The 25,374-nt window shown below is 40.5% G+C and overlaps 1 protein-coding gene across 1 annotated transcript; it reads left to right on the forward strand.

The window, feature by feature from the left end:
• The first annotated feature begins 4,897 nt into the window (after positions 1-4,897).
• REXO2 (RNA exonuclease 2) lies at positions 4,898-16,665 on the forward strand. Its single transcript, XM_036427177.2, has 7 exons — positions 4,898-5,136; positions 6,124-6,207; positions 9,121-9,198; positions 9,762-9,873; positions 11,390-11,498; positions 13,071-13,124; positions 16,228-16,665. The coding sequence occupies exons 1-7, from the start codon at positions 4,990-4,992 to the stop codon at positions 16,355-16,357; spliced, it is 714 nt and encodes a 237-aa protein (XP_036283070.1). The 5' UTR covers positions 4,898-4,989; the 3' UTR covers positions 16,358-16,665.
• The last annotated feature ends 8,709 nt before the right edge of the window (positions 16,666-25,374 follow it).

Genomic DNA, 25,374 nt, shown 5'->3' on the forward strand with positions numbered 1-25,374 from the left:
CCCATACACCAAAAAGTTATGGGTTGATACTTGATCGAGGGCACATACTAGGTTGCAGGTTGGACACCCAGTCGGGGGTGCATATGAAAAGCAACTGATCGATGTTTCTGTCACATCAATGATTTTTTTTCTCTTTCCTTTCTAAAATAAATTAAAAAACAAAAGAGAAATAAAACACTGCCTGGCATGGTTCAGAGATTGAGCATTGATCTCTGAACCAGGAGGTCACAGTTCCCTTTCTGGTCAGGGAATATGTCTGTATCCTGCTACTTTACTGAATTTCTTTATCAGTTCTAGTAATTTTTTGGTGGAACTATTAGTGTTCTCTCTATATTCACTATCATGTCATTGCAAATAAAGACAATTTTACTTCTTCTTTGCAAGTAAGATCATAAAATCATATGATTTTTATCTTTAGGTCTGTGGGATCAGGCCTAAACCGGCAGTCAGACATTCTTCTCACAATCTGGGACCACTGGTTCCTAACTGTTCACTTGCCTGCCTTCCTGCCTGCCTGATCACCCCTAACTTTCCCCCTCTGCCTGCCTGGTCTCCCCCAACTGTCCCCTCCCTACCAGCCCCTCACTGTCCCCCTCTGCCAGACTGGTTGCCTCTTACTGCCCCCCCACTGCTGGCCTGGTCACCCCACACAGTCTGTTGTTTGGTTGTTTGATCGCCCCTCACTGCCCACCCCCTTTCCCCACCACTGCCGGCCTGGTCTCCACATGGTACCTGCTGCTCACTAATGCCCCTTCTGACCGGGTTGCCCCACGCAGCCTGTTCAGTCATCTGTTCGGTTGTTTTGGTTGTGAAGGTCACATAGGCTTTTATATATATAGATGGGTGATAGGTTTTGTCAAATGCTTTTTCTATAACTATTGATAAAATCATATGATTTTTATCTTTCATTTTGTTTGTGTGATTTATTATATTAACTGATTTGTGTATGTTGTAGCAACTTTGCATCCCAGGAACAAATCCCATTGATTGTGGTTATGATCTTCTTAATGTATTGTTGCATTCAGTTTGCTAATATTTTGTTGAGGATTTTAGCATCTATGTCCATAAGGTATACTGGCCTCTAATTTTCTTTCTTTGTCATGTTTTTTTCTGGTTTTACAATTAGGATAATGCTGGCCTCATAAAATGAGCTCGGGAGTCTTCCCTGCTCTTGAATTTTCTGGAATATAGGACTTTTTGATTACTGCTTCAATTTCATTGGTTGTAATCAGTCAGTTCAGATTTTATGGTTCTTTTGGATTTAGTTTTGGAAGATTGTGTAATTGTAGGAATTTATCCATTTCTTCCCAATTGTCCAACTTGTTGGCCTATAGTTGCTCTTAATATTTCAAAAAATAATTCTTTGTATTTATGCGTTGTCAGTTGTTACTTTTACTTGTGACTTCATTATATCTTTTTTTTCTTCATGAGTCTGGTTATAGGTTTGTCACTCTTGTTTATCTTTTCAAAGAACCAGATCTCAGTTTTATTGATTTCACTGTATTTTTCAAGACTCTATTTCATTTTTTCCACTTCGATCTTTATTGTCTACTTACTTAGGGTTTTGTTTATTGTTCTTTCTCTAGTTCCTTTAGGTGCAAGTTTAGACGGTATATTTGAAATTTTTCTTGCTTCTTGAGGTTGGCCTATATTGCTGTGAATTTCCCTCTTAGGACTGCTTCTGCTGTGTCCCATAGATTTTATGTTGTTGTGTTCTTATTTTACTTTTTCTCAAGGTCAACTACTATGTAACGTATTAAATGTTCATGCTTTTATTTAATCATCATACCACTGGTGGGCTCATCCAGCGGACCTCAATCTGGGCTGGACCTTTCATTGATCTCCAGCATTTTCTAGCAGGTTCTCTGTGGCTGGTGTTGCTCAGTGGCTCATGCATTGAAGGTTGTGGATTTGATGTCCACTCAGGGGCACGTACTAGGTTGTAGGTTCCCTCCCCAGCCACAGTCAGGGCACGTAAGGGAAGCAACCAATCAATGTGTCTCTCTCACATTGATTTTTTTTTTTCTCTCTCTCTCTTTCCCTCTCCCTCCCTCCCTTGTTCCCTTCCACTCTCTAAAAAATAATGAAGAAAAAAACATAGTGTTTTGCTGAGTGGATAGAGCGTCAGCCTGGGGACTGAAAGGTCCCGGGTTCGATTCCAGTCAGGGGGCATGTGCCTTGGTTGCGGTCACATCCCCAGAAAGGAGTGTGCGGGAAGCAGCTGATCGATGTTTCTTTCTCATTGATGTTTCTAACTCTCTTCCATCTCCCTGCATCTCTGTAAAAAATCAATAAAATATATATATTTTTTTAAAAAAAATAGGGTTTAAGATGATTCTAAAGAAGAACTAAGGGAAGCAAGGATCATCTATGGATTGTTTTTACAGGATGTGAGAGGAAAAAAGCAGGGCTGGGGAAGTCCTGGTAAGAAAACAACAGTAAAAAAATAAACTTAAAATCCATGTAAATATTCACACTAGCCAAAGGGTAGAAGCAACCCAAGTATCCATCAACTGATGAATGGATACATAAGATGTGGTATTTGTATATATCCATTGAATTATTATTCAGCCTTGAAAAAGAAGGAAATTCTGACATATGCTACAACTTGGACGAATTTGAGGACATATGATAAGTAAAATAAGCCAGACCCAAAAGGACCAATACTGTATGATTTCACTTATATGAGGTTCCTTGTGTAGTTAAATTATAGAGATAAATAGAATGTTGGTGAACAGCAACTGGGCGGCAGCAATGGGGAGTTAGTATTTAATGGATATAAAGTTTCAATTTGGGAAGATAAAATTCTGAAGATGGATAGGGGTGATAGTTGCACAACAATCAGAATGTACCTAATGCCACTAAACTGCACACTTTAAAATGGTTAAAATGGGAAATTTTATGTTATGTATATTTTGCCACAATTAAAAAAAACTAAAAAAAAACTAAAAAAAAAAAATAATAAAGATCTAGAGATCTCTTATTATAAGGGAGGGTTTGTGTGGACTTGGCCATGACTTGTTAGAAACATTGTCATAGATTCTGATAGCCTGACTACCCGCAGTGTTGAGACGCTGACTCAGGGCTTTGTTTCCCTAGAAAATACAAAGTTAAGATAAATGGAATGCTGGCTGAAGACTTTCTATCTGAATCTCTGCCCCTGGGTTAGAATAGAAACAGCTTCTCTGTGTCAAAGTGACCTAAATGGCTCAGCTTCTTTCAATAAAAGGTGTTCTATTCTTACCAAAATAACATCAAATAGCAGTTTCTCATTGTCTACGATTTTAAAGAGCAAGATTTCTTGGTCCTAAACACTTGGTGATAATTAACAAAAGCAGTTTTTATGGTTTCACAACAGGTTTGAAAAAAACAATGTCTCTTAGAGTGGTGTAGCTTTGAGATAAATTCTGTTAAGGAAAAGAGAAAGAAGTGATTGAGTCCACTGTGGGACAAGGCTGCTTTCAGATTCTAGGGCTCCGTTTTCTTGAGATTGTCCTCTCTCTTATTTTCATGGTTTTGATTTGTTAATTTGATGCATACATTGCTCTGCTTTGGGACATTAATATTAAAGATTACTAATCTAATGATATTACACATAAAACCCAGTAAAATGTAAACCTAAAAGTAGGCTATAAACGGGAAAAAAGCTATAGCAAAATAATATGACTCATCAGGCAATGCGGTTACAACTATCCACAATCTGCTTAATGAAAGTCTTCATATGTATGTGTATAATCCATGCACACAGTTTGATGACTCTTCAGAGAGTTTCCCAGAGCCTGGCTGATGGTGGGTTGGGTACAACAAAGGAATTAAAGGTGAAATCCATTCTATTGTTACAGTCTCATAAGGCAATAAAATTTCTCTCTCACAATGCCAGCTCATCATGTAGGGACCACTATGAGAAGGAAGGGTCACAAGCTCTGTAATTAGTGGCAAAATGACTTTCAGGAAAATATAGAGAGGATATAATTCCAGGCTGAATCCAATGCTTGTGACAAAGTTGCACTCCGCACAGAAATTTGCTACTAAATAGCCAACACTTAAGAGTCTTGAAAGGTCCTGTTGGTAGCCATCTTTATCTGCGGAAATGATGGAGTAAATATAGTTTCATTTAAACCAAAGCAACTCTGGCCTGGTAGCTCAGCTGGTTTTAGCATCCTCCCAATAAACCAATGCTACTGGTTCCACAATGAGCCTGGAGCCTGGCATCTATCTCTCTCTTTCTCCCCCCACACCCCCCCCCCAAAAAAAAAAAAAAAAAAAAAAAGCAAAGCAGATTACAGAGCGAATTTAGCAGTTTTTAGTTCATTTTCACTTAATTTGCCCCCTGGATTCGTCATACAGGGTCTAGATTTAACTTTGAGAACTTGTAAGGGTGGAGGAGTAATCATTACCAGAGATACCTAACAGCTGAACGAAACCAACATCCCTCTGGAAGAAATATAGAATAACTTTTTGCCAATAAAAGCAAGGGACTTCCACAACTAATATGTATCAAATGAGAAAAATACCCAGTGTGTGTAGTGGAGGGGCAGGTAAGTAAAAAGAGGGGCGGGGGAGGGGGAGCGAGCATAAAATCAAAGATATATTTGACCCTCTTAACCTGAAAATAGATAACCAGGTCACTTTTGACCAAACAACCTAAGGAGGTTCTTGGACAACTAGGCAGCTGACAACTAACCCAAACTCAGGAAATGACTCTCTGAAACGAGTAAACTTAGTTCTGGAAAACAAGCGCGTGTCCAATAACATCTGAAAACACGTGGCGGGGGTGGAGAAACCGGTCCGCAATAACCGGCGAGACTCTAAGTCCCATCACCCCGTTCGGCAGTTGAGCCGGGCTGGTCCAGGGAGAGCCGGCGCACTGCACGCTGGGACTTGTGGTCTTTGCTCCTGCGCCTCCCCGCGGGGTTTGCGACGTTTGGCGACTACCGCGCCTGCGCCGGCGCCAGCTGGGGCCGGGGCAGCGGCTGCGCGAGCCGGGGGATGCTAGGCGGCTCCCTGCGCGCCCGGCTGTTGCGAGGTGTGGGCGGGAGCCGCGGGCCGTTCGGGGCGCGGGGTGTCCGCGAAGGTGGCGCAGCCATGGCGGCGGGGGAGAGCATGGCCCAGCGGATGGTCTGGGTGGACCTGGAGGTGAGTGAGGTGGGTGGGGGGTGAGGGCAGGTTTCGGGGGAGCCTGTCCGGGGACAGCGGCGGGGTCTGGGGCTCGGACGTGGCAGGTGAGTGCCTCCGGGAGTAGGCGGCGCGGGGCAAGTCGGGGGGCAGGAGTTCTGTGGGTGTTGGGGTGTTGGGAACTCTGCTGGACTCTGGAGTTTCTTTTCAGAAGGGAGGAGTCCTCCATATAGCTGCCCCCTGGACCCCCCTCACCCCCAACTCGCCAACTCTGGTCGCTTGGAGCTTTGGGTGGGGGTCGGGGTGGGGTGGGGGCAGCGGCTCCGCTCGCCCCACCTCCCCAGCCTTGCGGGACCCTGTTGGTTGGAGCCGGGACCCCGGTGGTTGGAGGTGGTTGGAGCCGGACGGGACTCCGGAGATGACTCAGCCTTAGCCTTCCTTCCACAAACCAGGAAACTGAGGCCCAGCGGGAGGAGTCCGCTCACCCCACCGGGCTGTGTGCGGATCTGGGCTGGGAGTAGGTCCTGCTTGTGTTCCCCTGAGGCTTTCCACCCTCCTGCCAAGAACATCCCCTTCCTTGAAGCCAGAGTTTTCTCAGATGAGGATAATAACAGTACTTTTTCTACATTTGATTGCGGCGAAGATCAGGTGGTGTAATCAGGGTGAAAACTTTGTAAACTCCGCAGAGACTGTAGCGATGTTAGTTCACTAACTGTGCCAAAATGGAACGCTGTCAGCACCCAGCTTTGCTTATTTTGCATCTGTCCTAGAGGAGAACCAGGTTGCCTGACGTGTAGCAGGTTTTTGATAAATGTGGTTGAATAGACGACTGATGTTTAATGCTTTGAGGGCTTGCCCAGGGAGCGTTATTCTCTCTTCCGTATTGGCTGTGGGATAGGAATTGAATTTGCTTGAGGGAATTCCTGTTAAATAAACTTGGGTAAACTAGTCCCAAAAGATGGTTTTGTGTGTGTGATTTATAATATATATATGTTTTTTTTATTACAGATGACAGGATTGGACATTGAGAAGGACCAGATTATTGAGATGGCCTGTCTGATAACCGACTCTGATCTCAACATTTTGGCTGAAGTACGCAATGCCCTCTTATTCCTGCATACTGTTTAGAGTATATTGGAGACCCAAAGATTGTTTCTCCCTGTCTCTTTATTTAAAAACTAAGGTTAAGGTACAGAGTAATGTGCTAGGTCACGCATAATAAGGTTGGTACTAGAACCAGAGTAATTCATCTCACAGCCTATTATTTTTCAATAAGCCATGCCTCAAACTACAGAAATATAAATGTTGTCATTTTCTGAGCACTTACTGTGTGCCAAGCACAACTCTAAGTGCTTTACATGGATTCACTCGTAATCGAAAGAATGATTGTAAGGTAGGTACTGTTATACTCATTTTATAGAGGAGGACAGGTTGGCACAGAGATGTTGGGTACTTTGCCCAAGGCCACCAGGCTAGTTATTGTAGGAGCCAGAGGGTTTAACCCAGGCAGTATGAATAACATGCCCCTAACCAGTAAGACCACCAGCTATACAGTGCCACCGGGAGTAGTTACTCACGTCAAATCTGATGATCTTTCTATCATAACTTTAAATTTAACTTGACTCTATATATCCAGGTTTTGCCTTTTCAACTAGGACGTGATTTTTCTAGATCTGTATTGAGATTTTAGAGAAAATCTGTTGGTGCAGAATCATAAAACATCCTCGTTAACATTGGAAGTGATTAAAGTTTTAACATGATGCCTTTAACCGAAACATTAAACAAAACAAATAAAACACACTTGCTGCCTTTTGGGCACTCATGAAACATTTAATTAAGTGTGTGGCAGCACCTGATTGGGAGAGGGTGAAATCCCTGGCGTTGAATAACTCTGTTTCAAGTTGTCAGCAATAATCAGAGGCACTGAGAGGCTAGAATAGAAACACAGTAGGTCTGTTTGTGGGAAGGAGAGTCTTGCTAAAATAAGTTCCCAGAGGGTAGGATTGATGTGTTACTGGCACTGGATAAGTTTAATAAATCTGTCGTTACCACTTATTTTCCTGGGTGGTAAGAGGGGAGAAGGCATCTGTAGAGGAATTGCTACTTTTCTGGAGCAACAGGCATTCATCCTGGAGAATCTCCTGAGAGATGAGCTGCGGGACAGTCATTAGACTGACCTTCTTGTAACAACTAGCTTAAAAAAACTTTAAATAAATAAGTAGCGTAATGTCAATAAATAAACAAAGCCCTGAGTTTTAGGTTTGGTTGTTTACCCTGCCACTTGGCCTTTACTAGAGATGAATAGTGAAGAGAAGTGCCTGTACTTACCAGCCCTGCTTACCCTTGGCTGAAGAAGAGATTTTCCCGGGGACTGTTGATATAATGTGAAATCCTGACAGTTTAATGGACCAGCTAGTGGACGTGTACCCCGGAGGAAATTTGGGTCTATTCCCCAGCTGCAGATGAGTGCGACGTTTGTAAATAGACTCAGTCAGATGAGGATAAGGATGTTAAAAAAAGAAAATGCTTAGGGGCTGTTGGCAGTAGAGGGTCAGTTCTGTGGAAAATAAATCTTACTTTTGTATATGAGTTTGAGAGAAAATGTCTTATGCTGGTAGAAGAACAAATATCCTACTTGGGAAATTTTTCTGTGGGTGACTTACTGGGATCTAGACTAAGTTAGCCTTAGATTGATAGTAGTTTTTTCCATCAAGTTGATTAGAGCTTTTTTAGAATATGAGGTGTTTTTTTTTAATATGATATCAGAGCACATTTTTTGCTTCTTCATAGAGTTTGCCATTACCAGTTTTCTTATTTGGTTAAAACTCCTTGTTAGTTGTAGGATGTTAGGCATATTTTAGTCAAATTTTAGCCATTCCTTTCAGCGACTGCAAACTATTTTACCACCTTAGTAGTAATAATACCTTGGATTTATAGTACTTTTCTTTTGGAGAGTTCAAAGAACTCTCAGACCTGTAAGTTCTTTTATCTTATTAACATCCCTTTGAGAAAGGGGGCCAGTTTATGTCTCCATTGTCCAGAAGGAGAAACCCAGCTTACGTGACTTGCTGTGATGACTTAAGTGGGCTGTTCTGCTGGGCCTCATCCAAGACACTTGACAGTTGCTGCTCTCTTACATGGACTGAGAACTCCAAGGCACTTTCATTTTTCAGTTGTCAACAATTACCTATTTAAAATGAAAATATAGTTAAAATTAAACTATAACTTTATCATATATGTGATACTGGTTTTTCTTTTTATTTCTTTTAAAATCTTTATTGTTGAAAGTATTACATAGGAAGGTATTGTTCTTCTGGTCTATAATATTCCCCAAAGGTTATGTACTTTCTTGGTATTTTGTATGCATATATATAGTATTTATACATACATGAACATATATATGTGTATATATACATACACACACATATATATAATGTATTTTTAAACAACCACATATATACACATACGTATGTTTTTTTTTAAATAACAGCAAGTGAATCATATGCATGTATATACTGTTGTGGAATTTTCTTTTTTTAGCTAGCAATATAGATACTTCAAAATGAACTCATAATCGGGTCGGCAAGCTTTTTAAAAAAGACCAAATATTAAGTGTTTTAGGCTTACAGTGCCATATACCTCACTATTACCTGTTTGGTTGTTTGTTTAATAACTATTTACCAATGTAAAAAGCATTCTTAGCTTTCTGGCAATAAAGCAAAAATGTCACAGGCTGGGCTATAGTTTGTTAACCCTTGATAGGTAGCTAGTTCTTCTCAATAAGCAGTTATTTCAGGTGTGTGTGTATGTGTTCGTTCATTGATTCTATTTTGCCATTATAAACAGTGCTAGAATGAATGAGGGCCACTTTAGATTTAACCGAATACCCTCATCTCTTACATTCTCTGCTAATATGTATTCAATCCTTAAAATAGTTTAAACTTTACCTCAGAAACCAAGGTTATCCCTGTTGATTCTGGATGATAATGGCTTTTCCATCCACAGGGTCCTAACCTGATTATAAAGCAGCCAGATGAGTTACTGGACAGCATGTCAGATTGGTGCAAGGAGCATCACGGGAAGGTAACACTATCAAATAACAGGATTCCTGCCCTGGGGATCAGTGACGGCATCTGAATCCGATACCATTGTTGGATGGTATTTTAAAGCGGGTTAGCGGAAGATTGCTTGGCGAGCCTGGGAAGCTGCTTTTTTGTTTACTTTGCACCTCTGGGACCTCGGGATCATCTCTCCTCGGGTCCTCTTTTCCTCTCCTGCATTCAGTCTGTTGCCACCACATTGTGGATTGCCAAGTATTGCTCAGATCAGTCTTTGGATAAGGTTAGACGTCAACTTTCAGACAAGGGGGAATGCTGCTCTCCTGTTAATAGTTGTTCTTCCCAGAGATTATATCCTTGGACTTCAAGTAGCACCTTTTTTGACTCTGTGGAAATGCTATTAACTATCGGGAACATAGCTTGACTTGGATTCTTAAGAAAAAAAACTGTGCAGAGATAACAGTTTCAGTTTAAACTTGGGCTCTATAAATGGTCTAAATATTTGCTCCTTTTAGAAGTGAAGTTTCATTTGGATGCCTTTGAAAACGTCTTGATTGTTTCTGGTGGGGCGGGGATTCTCTCTTGCAGTCTGGTCTAACCAAGGCAGTGAAGGAGAGTACAGTGACATTGCAGCAGGCAGAGTATGAGTTTCTGTCCTTTGTGCGACAGCAGACTCCTCCGGGGCTCTGTCCACTTGCAGGTAAAGTTCAATCCTATGTGTGTCTTGTAGGGAGTCTTCCATTCTAGGGTTCAAGAGACTGCAGTTCCAGAAAGATCTGCTTAACCTGATTTGAATTATACATCTTACTTTTGTGTTTAAGTGTCCTGGTGTAATTTATACATGAATACCGGGAACATGCCCTGAAGCCTGATAAGAGATCTGAGGTGTTCAAACTAAATAAACATTTCCCCCATATTTTTATTATGGAGAATTTTCAAATGTACAAAAAAGTTGGATTTAGTAATTGTTAACCTTATGCCATGTTTGCTTTACCTATATATATTTTAAAATATATTTTTCAAAATACATTTTAAAATATATTTACTGGTGTTGATTTGAGAGGAAGGGAGAGGGAGGGACAGACAGAAACATCAATGGTGAGAGAGAATCTTGATGTGCCTTCTCCTGCACACCCCACGCTAGGGATTGAGCTGGCAACCTGGGCATGGGTCCCTGACTGCTTGACCGGAATTGAACCCGGACCCTTAAGTTCGTAGGCTGACGCTCTGTTCACTGAACCAAACCAGCTAGGGCTACTTGTCTATTTTTTTTTGGACATTTAAAAGTAAATTGCAGGCACCATGATACTCTATTTCTCCTAGTAAATACTTCAAACATTTCCTGTTAGTAAGGACATTTTCTTTTGTAACCACAATAGCATTATCACATTAAGATACTTAAAATTATTCAGTAACAGTTGCTATCTAGTCCATATCCAAAATGTCTAATTGTTTTTGAACCAGGATTTAATTAAGGCTCATGCATTTCATTTAGTTATTATGTCTCTTCTCTTAATCTAAAATGTCCACCTTTGTTTTTTTTCCTTGTGACACTGACTTTTTAAAGAAACAGCTAATTCTAGGTTTTTGAAAGCAATGCCTTGTCAGGGAAGTTAATGTTTTATGGAGATGTATTTCAATTTGTATATGTAAAGTGATACAGTAACTAACATTTTTCTTAAACATTTATAAAGTTTTGATATTAAGTACTAGAGCATATATTATATAAATTTTTCCTCTTGCCAATGGAACTGATGTCTGTTTTACAGTTCTCATTTAAAATTTAGTGTTTTTAATATAAATTACTGTATGGAAACATAAATGATATGGTTTGTTAAAATTGGAATGTAAATAAATGTTTCAACTTCTGTGATTCATTAAAAATTAAATTTTTAGTGTTAGTGGTGTGGATTTTGTGACATTGGGAGAAAATTTGCACATCTGGTTGATATAAAAAAGTAACAGACTTACGCATTGTTTTAAGTATGTGGAATGATAGATTTATCCTTTTGTCTACAAATTTATTTGTAGTTAGACAATCTAAATGCTAAGAATCTGCACTTATAACCTAATCAGACACATCAAATATGAGTTGCTTTTAGGATGTATATGAATTTAAAAAAATTATCTTCATTTCAAATATAGTTTATGAATTTTTATATCCTGTTGTATGCTACTAGAAAAACATAGATGCGGTATACTTCGTGTCTTTCTAGGAAATTCAGTTCATGCAGATAAGAAGTTTCTTGACAAATACATGCCCCAGTTCATGAAACATCTTCATTATAGAATAATTGATGTGAGCACTGTTAAGGAACTGTGCAGGTAAGGGCTATTGAGGAACTATTAAATTGCCTTACTTAGCATGTGTTTTTTTTTTCCCCCCTAAGGGTTTATCTTTTAAAAAAATGTTTTTATTGATTTTGAGAGGAAGGGGGAGATAAAAACATCAATGATGAGAGAGAATCATTGATTGGCTGCCTCCTGCACGCTCCCTACTGGGGATCGAACCTGAAACCTGGACACGTTCTCTGACTGGGAATTGAACCATGACCTCCAGGTTCATGGGTCAGTGCTCAACCACTGAGCTACTCTCTCTGGCCTCATTTAGCATGTTTAATTGAGAACTTGTGGAAAGTAATAGAATAGAGCTGTAGAACTTGGGATGCAAAGTGGACATTTAACTTCCTCAACCCATAGTCACTTGGATCAGGACCTTAATTTATTCAATGCTGATGAGAATTGGGGAAACAATGTAAAAAATCTTCCATGTAAATTTCATTAATTCAGAAAATTGACTATCCATTCTGTGCCACGTGTTGGCTTATGTGCTGGGAATATATATATAGAGAGATGAAAATCCCTTAAGTAGCTTAGTATTTAATGAGTTGACAGATGTGTAAAAAACACATCCTAAAAATATATCGTTGGTGACTTCTCTAATGGAAATGTGCATACAGAACATTGAAGGCCCCAGGGAAGGAGCATCTAAGTGCTGGAGTGAGGGGACTGGGAAAAGGAGAGGAAATGGCTTTCAAGTTGAGATTTAAAGAAGAGTATACATTTTCCAGGTATCAAGGAAGGGGACATTCTAGAGAATGGGAAGAGGTACCGGTATAAAGATATGAGGAAGCAGGAAGATGAGGACAAATCAAAGAATTGCAAATAGTTCATGAATGCTGGAGTGCAAAGCATGAGTTTAGGAAAAGAGATGAGGTCCAATTAGGAAGGGCTTGTATATCATGCTGAGGAGGCTGAAGTTCTCTCGTGAGAGATGGGGTTCCTTTGAAAAGTTTAGAGGAGTGTGTGATGTGATTAGATCATACTGATCAAGAAAAGGGAGGCAGTTGTATTATCTTGGAGAGAAGAATGAGCTAGAGAAATGACACTTGGGTGGTAGAGAGGATATGGAATAAATATTTGAGAAACTCATTTGGCTGGCATTGAATGTTTGAGTTGGGGAGTGAAGAAAAGGAAGAGAGAAAGAGATTTTAGTGTTTCTATTATAGTTTGGTAGGCAGATGTTCAGAATAAAAGAAAGGAAGAGAAAGAGTAGGTTTGGTAGATGGGGGAGGGGAGATCTTGAGGAGACTGCGTGTGGTTATACATAGTTGAATTGTTAGTGTCTGGTGGAGTTTTAGATGTCTCCAGCGGTCAATTGAATATCCAAGACAATATCAGGAGAGCGCTGGGCTGGTGTTAGCAGATGTAGGAATCTCGGGCATTGATGGGCTTGTCCAAAGAGTACAAAGTCTGAAGAGAGGAGAGGGTGGGAGATAGGCTCAGGCAAGGAGGCAACTTGATAGTCACAACCCAGATGCCTTTTTCAGTTAATAAGAAGCTTAAGTTATTCAGTATATTGGAGACGCCTTTGAGAGTTCCATTTTTGCTGTGTAGACGCTGGTATCCAGAAGAATATGAATTCGCACCAAAGAAAGCTGCTTCTCACAGGTAAGTTTTGCCTTCACTGCTTGACAGTCTGACATGCCAGATGCCTGGCTGCATGACATAATGTCTCTTCTCCACTCCTTTTCCTTGGGGGAAAAGAAAGGACAACTCACATAGGAATAACTTCCTTTTGCTAAGACTAGCAAAAATTCTGGTCAGGATTCTAGCATTCCATATATATATGGCTAAGTGACCGTCTGACCGGCCAGAACATATGATGCACACTGACCACCGGGGGACAGATGCTCAACACAGGAGACTTGGCGGTAGCACCCCAGAGCCAGAGAGGAGGGAGCTCTATTCCTCACGGGGCCATGCGATTCCACCTTTGGCCATGGGTTATGTTGAGAAAGGGTGAATAGTGATATTAAAATATTTCTTCTAGTTAGTTTCCTTTCAATGTGCATGAATCTGTGCACCGGGCCACTAGTTCTGAGATATATAGGGTCTTATGTCATATATATATATATATATATATATATATATATATATATATATATATATACACACACACACACACACACACACACACACACGTTTTTATTGATTTCAGTGGGAAAGAGATAGAATTCAGAGGGAAAGAGATAGAAACATTAATGCTGAGAGAGAATCATTAATCGACTGTATCCTGCATGCCCGCCCCAAACTGAGGATTGAGTCTGCAAACCGGGCATGTGCCCTGACTGGGAATTGAACTGTGACCTCCTGGTTCATAGGTCGATGCTCAACCATTGTGCCACACTGGCTGGGTGGGTCTTATGGCTTTATTGCAATTTTCAAACTTTAGATAACTTAGCATGTAGGTATGTGAAATTGTCTAACTTTTCCAGTAATAAGCAGTATTAAATTCCTTCCCAGCAGGACTGTAAGCTTGTAGCCATTTAAAGTTAGAACACTTTGTATACCTACCTTTGACACTTTAGTTTTTCAGATTGTTTCTTTTATGTTTGCAGCTTTAGGAACAAGTACATAAGGAATTTAAAGATCTTATGTATTTAGTGTCCTCTTACTTTTTGATTTCTGTAATATTTCAGGAGAAACATACAACTTGGTGGGGGATTTAGCAGCTGGCTTCTAAGGGCAGCATTTCATCCATCTACTGTGCTCCTACTCTGTGCCAGGAACAGTCAGGCAAACAGAAAGACAAAGTCCCTGCTCTAAGGAGTTCTGGCATTCCTAGTTTTTTGTTTTCGTTTTCTTTAATTGGACTTGCATGGACTACAGCACAATAGTAGATGGGAGAATATCTTATCTGAAATAATTGGGACTTGGCGTGTTTTGGGTTTCAGAATTTTTCACGTTTTAGAGAGGTGATAGTCTATCTGTAGTGATTATTATGTAACACTCCTAAGAAGGTCTGGGGAAGCACCGCGTAATCACATACATTGATACTTCTGCAGGGAAATGTGGGCATTCACACTGAAGGGCATTACTGCTGACTATGAGAAGCCTCACATCAAGATTGGTCAGGTTTTGCCACATCCTGGGTTATTAAATGCTCTGGGTTTTCAGATCTCTTGAGTTTCAGTGGATAGGATGTTGTATACCTTGATTTAGACAGAGGCTGTATTTTTAAAAATATGTATTTTAAAAATGATCCTAGAGAGAAAAAAAGAGGGAAAGAGATAGAAGCATAAAGGATGAGAGAATTATTGATTAGATGTCTCCTGCAAGTCCCATGTACTGGGGATTGAGCCCACAACCCAGGCATGTGCCCTGATTGGGAATCAAACCATGACTCCTCATTAATAGGTTTGATGCTAAACCATTGAATCATGCCAGCCAGGCCAGAGGTGTTTTTTTTTTTAGATTTAGCTCTCTACCATATATCTAGGACCTGGGAAGAAAGCAAAATTGTTGCCATACCACAGGAATAACTGAAGTTGGTGCAGTTTATTCTCTAGAAGAGACCCTTGGCCCGTCATGCTGAGCTTACTGGTTTATCTGCACACTGTTTTAATAATGTTGGTACCTGATTTCTCAGACTAAAACAGATGAGAAACAGCTGTTGGAGGAGCACAAAGGCAGGCAGATGGAGGCAGGCTGCCCTGAATGTAGCACAAACCATCACAGAGAGGAGTAGGTCCTCTTTCACGGATAGGTGGTTTCTGATAATTGATGTTTGTTGTGATGATGAGTCATCAGTTATGTTCCAGGATGTTAGTGTGTTTTCTGCAGAGTATTGCTCATTGTTTTCCAGGCTGTGCTTCATGAGTTGTTAATTTATCTTCTCCTTTTAAATTATATTTTGTTATTGATTTCAGAGAGGAAGGGATAGGGGGGGAGAGAGAGAAATATCAGTGATGGGAGAGAATCATTGACTGGCTGCCTCCTGTACTTGGCTGTGCCAGCAGCCGTGGCATGTGCTCTGACCTGGAATCAAACTCTGACCTCCTAGTTCATATGATGACGCTCAACCGCTGAGTCACTCCAGCCAGCTGAGCTGTTAATTTTTCCACAGATGTGGTCGATTAAGTTTTAGAAATACTGTGTATATACAACCTTCTCTTGGCAGTTCTAAGTACACGTTAGTGCTTTAAATGCTTTGCAAAGGACTTGCAAAAGGAAATTTTTAATGTAGTTTTTCTTAAGCTTATTTGACCCTGGAATTCTTTTTTCTGTGGAATACATCACCATTTTATGGAACTGTTTTTGGGAAACTAATGTCATATATTAGAATTTTTTTTTAATCAAACATTTTTTAAAAAGTGCTTATACATGCTTTACTGAAATGTTCCAGTTTTTGTTTTTGCTTTTTTCTTGATTTTTAGGAAGAATGGAGAGAGAGCTAGAAACATCAGTGAGAGAGATACATCCATGGGCTGTGAGAGAGACACATCTATCGGCTGCCTCCTGCACGTCCCCTATTGGGGATCGAGCCTATAACCTGGACATGTGCCCTTGACCAGGAATTGAACCGGCAACCTTTCCATGCCCGGGACAACGCCCACCCAACCAACTGAGCCACACCTGCCAGGGCAAAATGTTCCAGTTTTTGATATCAGATAGTGGCCTGTTCTTAAGTTAATACAAGGTTGTGCTTTGTAAAGTGATCATTGTCTCTGATCTGGGACATTTCAATTCAGTATAGTATGTTTGCTCGTAGGGCACTTGATGACATTAGCGAAAGCATCAGAGAACTTCAGTTTTACCGAAATAACATCTTCAAGAAAAAAACAGATGAAAAGAAGAGGAAAATTATGGAAAATGGGGAGAACGAGAAGACTGTGAGTTGATGCCAGTGTTCGTGCTGCCACCACGGTTCTCTGGAGCGGCTGCTGGTGGTTTCGCTCACACGGAGGCTTGCAGAGCACCTTCTCTCAGTTAACCCGCAGCTCCAGCGGTGCAAGCAGACAGCACCCGGAATACTACTTTTCTCCTAACATGCCGTTTTCCTTTATGGCACAGCCGCGCCTTTGTAAGTACCAGGTCTTGTCCACCCCTTGGTACAAATCTGCATTTGCTTTTAGGTCATTTCTTTCTTTCTTTTCTTTCTTTTTTTTTTTTTTTTTTAAGAATAAACCTAGTTCTATTGAAATGCAAACTTTTGTGTACCATCTATTTTTTTAGTAGTTTAATCATTGAAAAATGATGACCCTTTCTTTCTTTTTAACTGGTATGGCTAATGTTTTAAGTCCTCATAATGCCATTAGGGACAGATTAAGTTTCTTATGTGAAACAAGAAGGGAACTTGTTCTGTTTTGCTTTACAAGTCTAGAAAAGAAAACTTGAGATAAATTCAGAGAAGCACCTTGAGATAGATTCAGAGAAGCGGATTTAGGTTACAGTTATCGAATTAACAGAGGCTTGGAATAGCTACTCTTCACTGTATTCAAGAAATTCCAGTAAGTAATCTGACAGGGATTCTCTAGATCACATGTGTCAAACACAAGGCCCGAGGGCCAAATCCGTCCCGCCAGGCCTTGCAATGTGGCCCGCACCGCGCTGTCATCACTGCACTCCGCTGCGTTTCCATCACAATGACAGTTTATGACTGTTCAGTAAACCATTCGGCCCTCGATTTAGGCTGGATTTTAGATTTTGGCCCCTTCTCTGATTGAGTTCGACACCCCTACTCTAGGTAATAACTCAGGTTTATGGAGTAGATACTATGTTCATGGCTATCATTCTGCCATATTTATAGAACATAATTAGGTGGCTGCCTTGGGTCTGATGGTCAGTAAGTACTTGAGAAGGGATTTCCGTTTGAATATCTTAACTCCTAAGAGCATGGAACTAAAGTGACTCCTCAGCCAGTGTCCATTAGAATCTTGTAGAACACATCTCACTTCTTAAGAAATGGGATTTGGGAAAGGCCCACGGGTGACCTGTCTTTCCTAGAGGACCATTGGCCTGGGAGACTTCATTAGAGATCTCCCGTTACATTCCAACCTGATGTTGGCCAATGTGTGGGCAAACATAGCAGTGGGACCTACTGTGGGAGAGTGACAGACACGGAAATCGCTAGATGGCAGACAGGAATTCTCCCCCAGTTTCATTTGCTAAGCTGTTTTACTTACAGAGCAGCCTAAGGAGTGGAGAGAGATCTTAGTGTAGCTTTTCCCAAGTGTAATTCAAGGCTCAGTTCACAAGTGTATGTGTGTGAATTTATGAAAACATGTCTGCGGACTTCTCTGACCACTTGCAGTGGCCTGGGCTTCAGCCCCTGTACGGACTTCAGTGTTCTGGAAGGTAGGACTGTGTAATCGTTAAGAACCCAGCTCTGAGTCAGACTCTGGGCTCATACCGAGCTCTGTGATATGCAGAGTCACTTGGGCAAGTTCACTTTTCTGAGCCTCAGTTTTCTTGTCTGTACAATGAGAAGGAATTGTTAGAGGTAAATGAAATACTGCTCACAGTAGGGTAGTGCTGAGCCTGGTGCAGCGAGCACCCCCGGGAGCTAGCTCATGCATCATGATAACGGGAGGTCTCGGTCTAGGATCTCTGGGGAAAGGGCTGTCCTGGCTGGGGCGTCACCTCCGTCAGGGTTCCCTCGATGCCTGTGACTATGATGCTGGGAACTGTTATGAACTTCACTAACTGTGTCTGATTGGTTTAGTGCCTCTCATTAAAATTTGTCCTAGGTTGACTCCCAGGAATGCTATAACGTAAGAAAAGATGAAAACACCGGGCTTGCAAAAGAGGGTCACAGGAAGCAGATACCTGCTGTTCATGCTGTAGGATTCCTCCCACGTAGCTGGCCTGTCTGTCATGTTAACTGAGCCCTACCATTTAGTTTTCTTTCTTTCTTTCTTTTTTTAATCCTCACCTGAGGATACTTTTCCCATTGATTTCTTAGAGTGGAAGAAGGAGGGAGAGAGAAACATTGATGTGATCGATTGGTTGCCTCCTGCATTGGGCCCCGACTGGCCAGCCGAGGCCAGGGATTGAAACTGCAACCCAGGCACGTGCTCTTGATTGGGAATCAAGCCTGCGACCTTTTGGTGTGTGAGCGATACTCTAACCACTGAGCAACGCTGGCCAGGGCACATTTAGTTTTCTTACGAGTTTTAATTCCCGGTGTTCCTTTTAAATCTTGTGTCACGTGAATGGCCAGCTGACTTTTAAGTTCCTGTTTGGTATCTTCATTACCATGGCAGAATTCTCCGTTAACCCTATGGAGCATGTTAATTTTTAGTGAAATAATTGATGGCCTGTGATAGAAGGAAGTCTGGTCTGATGCAAGTCTGTGTGAAGACAAGATGGTTCAGTGATTAGCTCATTATTTATTAGTTTGCTTACAAATATCCATTTGTAGTGCAGGTAACTATGATTTCTCAGGGATTCCTGAAGCTACGAAGTAATTTCCATGAAATGAACTGCATGCAAATTAGTTTAAATGTATCTGCAGCCTTAAAAATGTTCAGTGTTTGTTTAGCAGAGTTTGCCGATGCAGTGCCCCCGGGGGGCTTTTCAGTCAGTGGTTCCTTCTGTCTGTGCTGTAATTATCCTGCAAGCTCTGTCCTTAGGGTCACCAGGATGTTCCCCCTTAGATGCTAAGTCTGCTGGGTTCCTCCAGTGTTCATGACTGCCCTTAGATGCTAAGTCTGCTGGGTTCCTCCAGTGTTCATGACTGCCTAGCCACTATACCGAGTGCCTGGCCAGGAAGGACCTCTTCCTTCAGTAGCTTAGCCATAGGAGATAGGAACGGAACATGAGACACCTGTGATTTTTTTTGTTTACCAAATAATATATTCCTTTATTAATAAACTAGCTGACAAATTCATGGGGGAATTTATAGTTTTCTTTGGCAGAACTAGTGTTCTTATATGTATAAGTCTTAAAAAAAAAAAAAAAAGAAAGAATAGCTTGTCATAGTGTTTAAATTCAGTTTTGTCATTAAATAAAATTTGACACATCGGTTGCCTTGTGACAGACAATCCACGAGAGTCCTAGGTACACTCCAGCAAAGACAGTAGCAAATGGACAGAAGCAGATAAATGAGAATAAAAGCTATTATATTACTTTATGTCTATTGATGAGGCAAAAGCTATTATGCTACCTCTTAATAATGTGTTTCTGTTGTTAAAATGAATTGATTTTAGTTATTTGAGCAAAGCTTTTAATTTTATGTGGGTCTTTGTTTTGTTTTTTACCTTTTGACTCCTCTTTATGTGGCTCCTGATAAAACCATTGCCATGCTGGTAAAGAGTTCCTCCCTTGTTGAGTATTTTCTATTGAATAGAGCAGTTTTCTATGAGAGTGGATCTTAAATCTTCTCAACACACACACACACACACACACACACACACACACACTCCCCATACTAGGGTAACTTGGATAGGTTATTTAGCTTGATGGTGATTTTTCCCCCACAGTGTATACATTTACATAAAATCATTACGTTGTATACCTTAAACATATTTCTGTATGTCAAAGATATATCAATAAACTTGTTAACATGTTTCAAATACTACTAACAAGAGAGTAAAATTTTTCGTTTTACTATTGGGTCGGCAGCTAAGTAATTGCGGATTTTTTAAAGAAAATCAAAGACAATTTTTTTATGGAACTAAATAACTTTATTCTGTAATGTATTGCCCATTTTGATCAATGACCTTTTGCCATCTTTCAGGCAGCATCATAATCCCACGTTCAAAAAACTTCTGGTTTTTATTAGCAAAAAACTGAATCAGGTACGATTTGACATCATCATCATTATTGAAATTTTTACCATTCAAGGAGTTTTGTAAAGATCGAAACAAAAAGTAATCAGATGGTGCAAGGTCAGGACTATATGGTGGATGTGGCAAAATATCCCAACCAAGCTCCATTAATTTTTGCCGAGTGACCAAAGATGTGTGTGGCCTTGCATTGTCATGATGGAATACAACACCTTTTCGATTTGTCAATTCGGGCCACTTTTCTTTAACTGCATTGTTTAATTTCATTAGTTGTTCAATGTAGACATCAGAATTGATCGTTTGGTTGGGTGGTAAGAGTTCAAAGTAGACAATTCCTTTGTAATCCCACCAAACTGATAACAAAACCTTCTTTTGATGAATATCAGCTTTTGATGTTGTTTGAGTTGGTTCACCTGGCCTGCTCCACGATCTTTTCCGCTTGATATTGTTGTAAACAACCCATTTTTCATCGCCAGTTATCAGTCGTTTTAAAAATGGATCATTTTCATTATGTTTCTTTAGCAAATCGCAGCTGCTAATGCGTTGCGTTAACTGTGATTCTTTCAGTTCGTGAGGAACCCATGTATCGAGTTTTTGAACATAGCCAAGTTGTTTTAAGTGATTTTCAATGCATGTATGTGATACATGAAGTTTCTCTGCAATCTCACGTGTTGTACTGTGACAGTCCGAATTGATTATTGCTTTGATTAGGGCGTCATCAACTTCAACTGGACGACCAGAGCGTTTTTCATCTTTGAGTGAAAAATCACCAGAACGAAATTTGGCAAACCAATTTTGACACTGCCGTTCTTTTAAGGCTTCGTCACCATAAACAGCACATAACTTTTTATGAGCTTGGGATGCATTTTTCCCTTTGTGGAAATAAAAAAGCAAAATATGACAAAAATGTTCCTTTTGATTTTCCATTTTTCAACGAACGCCAAACAAAAACTACAAAACAGATCAAAAAACTTTTTTTACTGATTAACAGCTGAATAGCCAACTATCAAATAACAAAATGTGTTTTACATTAGTACTACGTCTGCAAACCTAAAAATTCAACTGAAGCCATATATGTGTGAAACCCGCAATTACTTAGCTGCCGACCCAATAGAAAGCAGGCAGATGTAATAGTTGCTTTCATAATTGAGTTGTCAAGTTGAATGCATAGGATCCGAGACTTAACTTGGTCTTCAGGATGATTTAATTCATTTAGTTTTGTGCGTGGGTTATAATACCACTGGTAATCTATGATACAGAAAACAGAAGTCTCTCGTTAGGAAAAAGCCCTAGAGAATGGGAAGATTGGGAAGTGGGAAGCAAAAATATGTTTTTGTGCAAATGAAAACATACCATGAACAGCCTACAGCACCCTTGGAGACCCAGAGTAAGTTGCATAATTTGAATTGCACAACAATGCGAACGCACTTAATACTACTGAACTGTATACTTAAACGTGGCAAAATGGTACAGTTTATGTTATGTATATTTTACCACTAAAAAAGATACATAATTTGCTATGACCCATTTTCAGAACGATACGGTCTTAGGACCGGTATATAATGGGACCCAGCTTGGGGCCCTGAGCTCTGGGACCCTCGCTTATGCCCTTGGGAGGAAAAACCAAGGAATTTACAGCATTCCTAGAATTGTTTGATTCCCAATATCGAATAGAAGGAAGTGGGCAATTTAGGGCACTGCCTTCTGCTGTGTCAGCTTAAAGCCATATAAGGAATTGCTGGTTTGGTCTACAAAGGAAATTGAACAAATTAATATCCTTTGGGAGTATCTCATCTCTTTGTTTCTAAATGTAGCCATATGTGTTGGGATGGAAATATTTTTGAATTCTGAGGGATACATCTTGGATAATCTACAGGCTCATGTAGACTGCCCTGGAACCCAGCCCTATTTGTTTCTGCGAAAAAACTCATTTTGCATTCCATCTCACCAACTCACAACTTCATTGAACAATAGAATTCATTGTTGAATTTGACACTATATGGTTTTATACTTTCATTCATCTTGGTTGTGTGCTCTTCAAATTATTTTTCTTTTAAAAATGTGTTTGTTGATTTCAGAGAGGGGAAAGGAGAGGAAGAGAGAGATAGAAACATCAATGATGAAAGAGAATCATTGATTGGCTGCCTTCTATATACTCGCTACAGGGATCGAGCCAAAACCTGGGTATGTGCCCGAGAATTGGACCTGGGATGGCCTCACCTCTGGCCAAGGTCACTTATTTTTCTTATACACACTCTTGCCTTTACTGTTTCTAAGGATTCTAAAGTACTTTATTATATCTTTCTACTTCCTTATTTTGTCTTTAGAGACTTATGAAATAGGTTGGCATGATAGCCCCATCATTTAAAAATTTTTTTTTGGTTAATCCTCATCTGGATTTTTTCCCCATTGCTTTTTAGAGAGAGTGGAAAGGAGGGGAAACGACACAGAGAAAGAAACATCAATGTGAGAGAAACATATTGATTGGTTGCCTCCCACATGCACCCCATCTGGGATGGAGCCTGCATCTGAGGTACATTCCCTTGACCATAATCAAACCTGGGACCTTTCTGTTCATGGGCTAATGCTCTATCCACTGAGCCAAACTGGCTAGGGCTAGCCCAGTCATTTTATGTTAATACTAGGGGCCCAGTGCACGAATCTGCCTTGAGCCTGTGGTGGGCACAGGGGCAAGTCTTAGCCCATCTTCCACACCCTCACCTGGTCCCTCCCACCACGCACTGGTCCCTTGTCTGTTGGCAGGGCCGTCCTGCTCCCACTGCTGTCGCTCCCATGCACTGACGGCACTGGTCCTGCTTGCATCCACTGACATTGCAGAGTGATTGGGGCCAGCACCAACAGTGGGTATGAGTGGCAGCTTCTGCCCCGGTTGCTCCTCAGGAGCAGGGGGATGTGGAGAAGCCCTTGGGTGATCAGGGCTGGCAGTCGCCAATCAAACCTGCTGATGATGCTTAGTGATCAGGACCTGCTCTGGGCATTGGCAGCAGATGTGAGTGGCAGCTCTGGTGCTGGCTGTGGGTGCAAGCGGGGCGGTGCTGGCAGCAGGTGCGAGTACCAGGTGGGACCTCAGCATGCAGGAGCAAAGAATTTTCAATAATCACCAGAGGCTCGCACCAGTGACAGCAATTGGCACCCTTGCTCACCTGCTCCACCATCCTGCTGCGGCCAGCACCTGCCATGTTCTGCACACGCTTCCTGATGGTCTATGCACATCATAGTGACTGGTTGTGTTGTTCCCGTTGTCTTACCGTTTGGTCTATTTGCACATTAGCCTTTTATTAAATAGAATTTAACCTGCATAAAAAAAGGTAGAAAAACTAGAAAGGAGAACAGACGTTAGGGACACATTAAGAAAAGTCTTAGCCCTCCCGAGAGTGGAATCAGAGCAAAGGTTGTTCCTGTTCAGACTGTTTATATGAAATATGATCTTCCAGGATGTGGGATTAGCATTCTGTGCTCTGGGCCAGCTCTTTCCAGGAAATCTATTTCCTCCTCAGGCTATCAGTATTTGTTAGAAAAAGCGTTGGGTTCTGTAAATAGGAAAAATATTTACATTGGTTGCCAACTTTTATTTTGCCAAGTAAGAACTTAAAAAATACTATCTCCTATCACTATAATTTCATAAAAGACATTTTCAAACATATAAAGGGACATAATTTCAAAATCGAGGACAAGTACTTTAAATTGAATACATGCAGTTTGGTAAAAAATCCAATTGTGTCCTTATTTTTTTAGTTGTTTCCAGTTTTTTCATTTTGTATTTTTTATTAATAATCTTTATTATTGAGTTTTACAGATGTTCCTGCTTTTCACCCCCCATTGCTCCTCTCCACCCAGTTCCTGCCCTGCCCCAGGCCTGCCCCACCCTATTGTCTGTGTCATTAGGTAATGCATATATGCATAAAAGATCTTTTCCCACCTTCCCCTGCCTCCTTCCCTCTAGAATCATCAGTCTATTCCATTTCCATGCCTCTGATTATATTTTATTCGCCAGTTTATTTTATCCATTATATTTTTAATTCATTTTTTTGATTTTTAGGTTCAATTGTTGATAAATATGTATTTATTGCCTTTCTATTGTTCATATTTTTTATCTTTTTTTTTCTTCTTCTTAAAGAATATTCTTCAGCATTTGATGTAACACTGTTTTCATGGTGATGAACTCCTTTTTCTGGTCTGTGAAGCTCTTCATCTGACCTTCAATTATAAATGAGAGCTTTGCTGGGTAGAGTAATCTTGGTTGTAGGTTCTTGCTATTCATCACTTTAAGTATTTCTTGCCACTCTCATCTGGCCTGCATAGTTTCTGTTGAGAAATCAGCTGACAGTCGTATGGGTGCCCCCTTGCAGGTAACTAACTGCTTTTCTCTTGCTGCTTTTAAGATTTCTTAGTCTTTAGCCCTTGGCATTTTAATTATGTGCCTTGGTGTGGTCCTCTTTGGATTCCTTTTGTTTGGAAGTCTTTGTGTTTCCTGAACTTGTAAGTCTATTTCTTTTACCAGGTGGGGGAAGTTTTCTGTTATTATTTCTTCAAATAGGTTTTCAGTATCTTGTTCTCTTCTCTCTCTTCTTCTGGCACCCCCATGACGCAAACATTGGTATGCTTGAAGTTGTCTCAGAGGCTCCTTACACTATCTTCATATTTTTGGATTTTTTTTTTCTCTCTTCTGTTTGGGTATTTTTGCTTCCTCATATTTCAAATCGTTGATTTGATTCAGGGGATGCTCTAGTCTACTGTTGAATCCTATATATGACTCTTTATTTCAATCAAATAAATAGCCTGTGTTTTCATTTGACATGAAAACAATGTTTATTGTATTATGTCCATCATAATGGGTATGATGTCCAGTGTAATGCTTAATTTCTGACTGATCCTTTTTCATATTTTTGGCCTTCTCACTAAGATTCTTGAAAGTCCCACTAAGTTCCCTAGAGGTATCATGAAGATTCTTGAGTAACCTTATAACTGTGGTTATGAACTCTGTATCCAGTAGTTTTGTTTTCTTCCATTTCTTTCATTTGACATATTTCTTTGTCTCTGCATTTTGGCTGCTTCCCTGTGTTTCTATGTATTAGGTAGAGCTGTTATGTCTCCTGGAGTTGGTAGAG

Source organism: Pipistrellus kuhlii, unplaced genomic scaffold (genome assembly GCF_014108245.1).
Source record: "Pipistrellus kuhlii isolate mPipKuh1 unplaced genomic scaffold, mPipKuh1.p scaffold_m20_p_9, whole genome shotgun sequence".
NCBI lineage: Eukaryota > Metazoa > Chordata > Mammalia > Chiroptera > Vespertilionidae > Pipistrellus > Pipistrellus kuhlii.

Coding starts and splice junctions, on each gene's coding strand:
- REXO2 (XM_036427177.2), top strand. CDS start 4,990: ATGCTAGGCGGCTCCCTGCGCGCCCGGCTGTTGCGAGGTGTGGGCGGG. Junction 9,199..9,761: donor GCAAGGAGCATCACGGGAAG/GTAACACTATCA, acceptor TCTCTCTTGCAG/TCTGGTCTAACCAAGGCAGT. Junction 13,125..16,227: donor AAGAAAGCTGCTTCTCACAG/GTAAGTTTTGCC, acceptor GTTTGCTCGTAG/GGCACTTGATGACATTAGCG.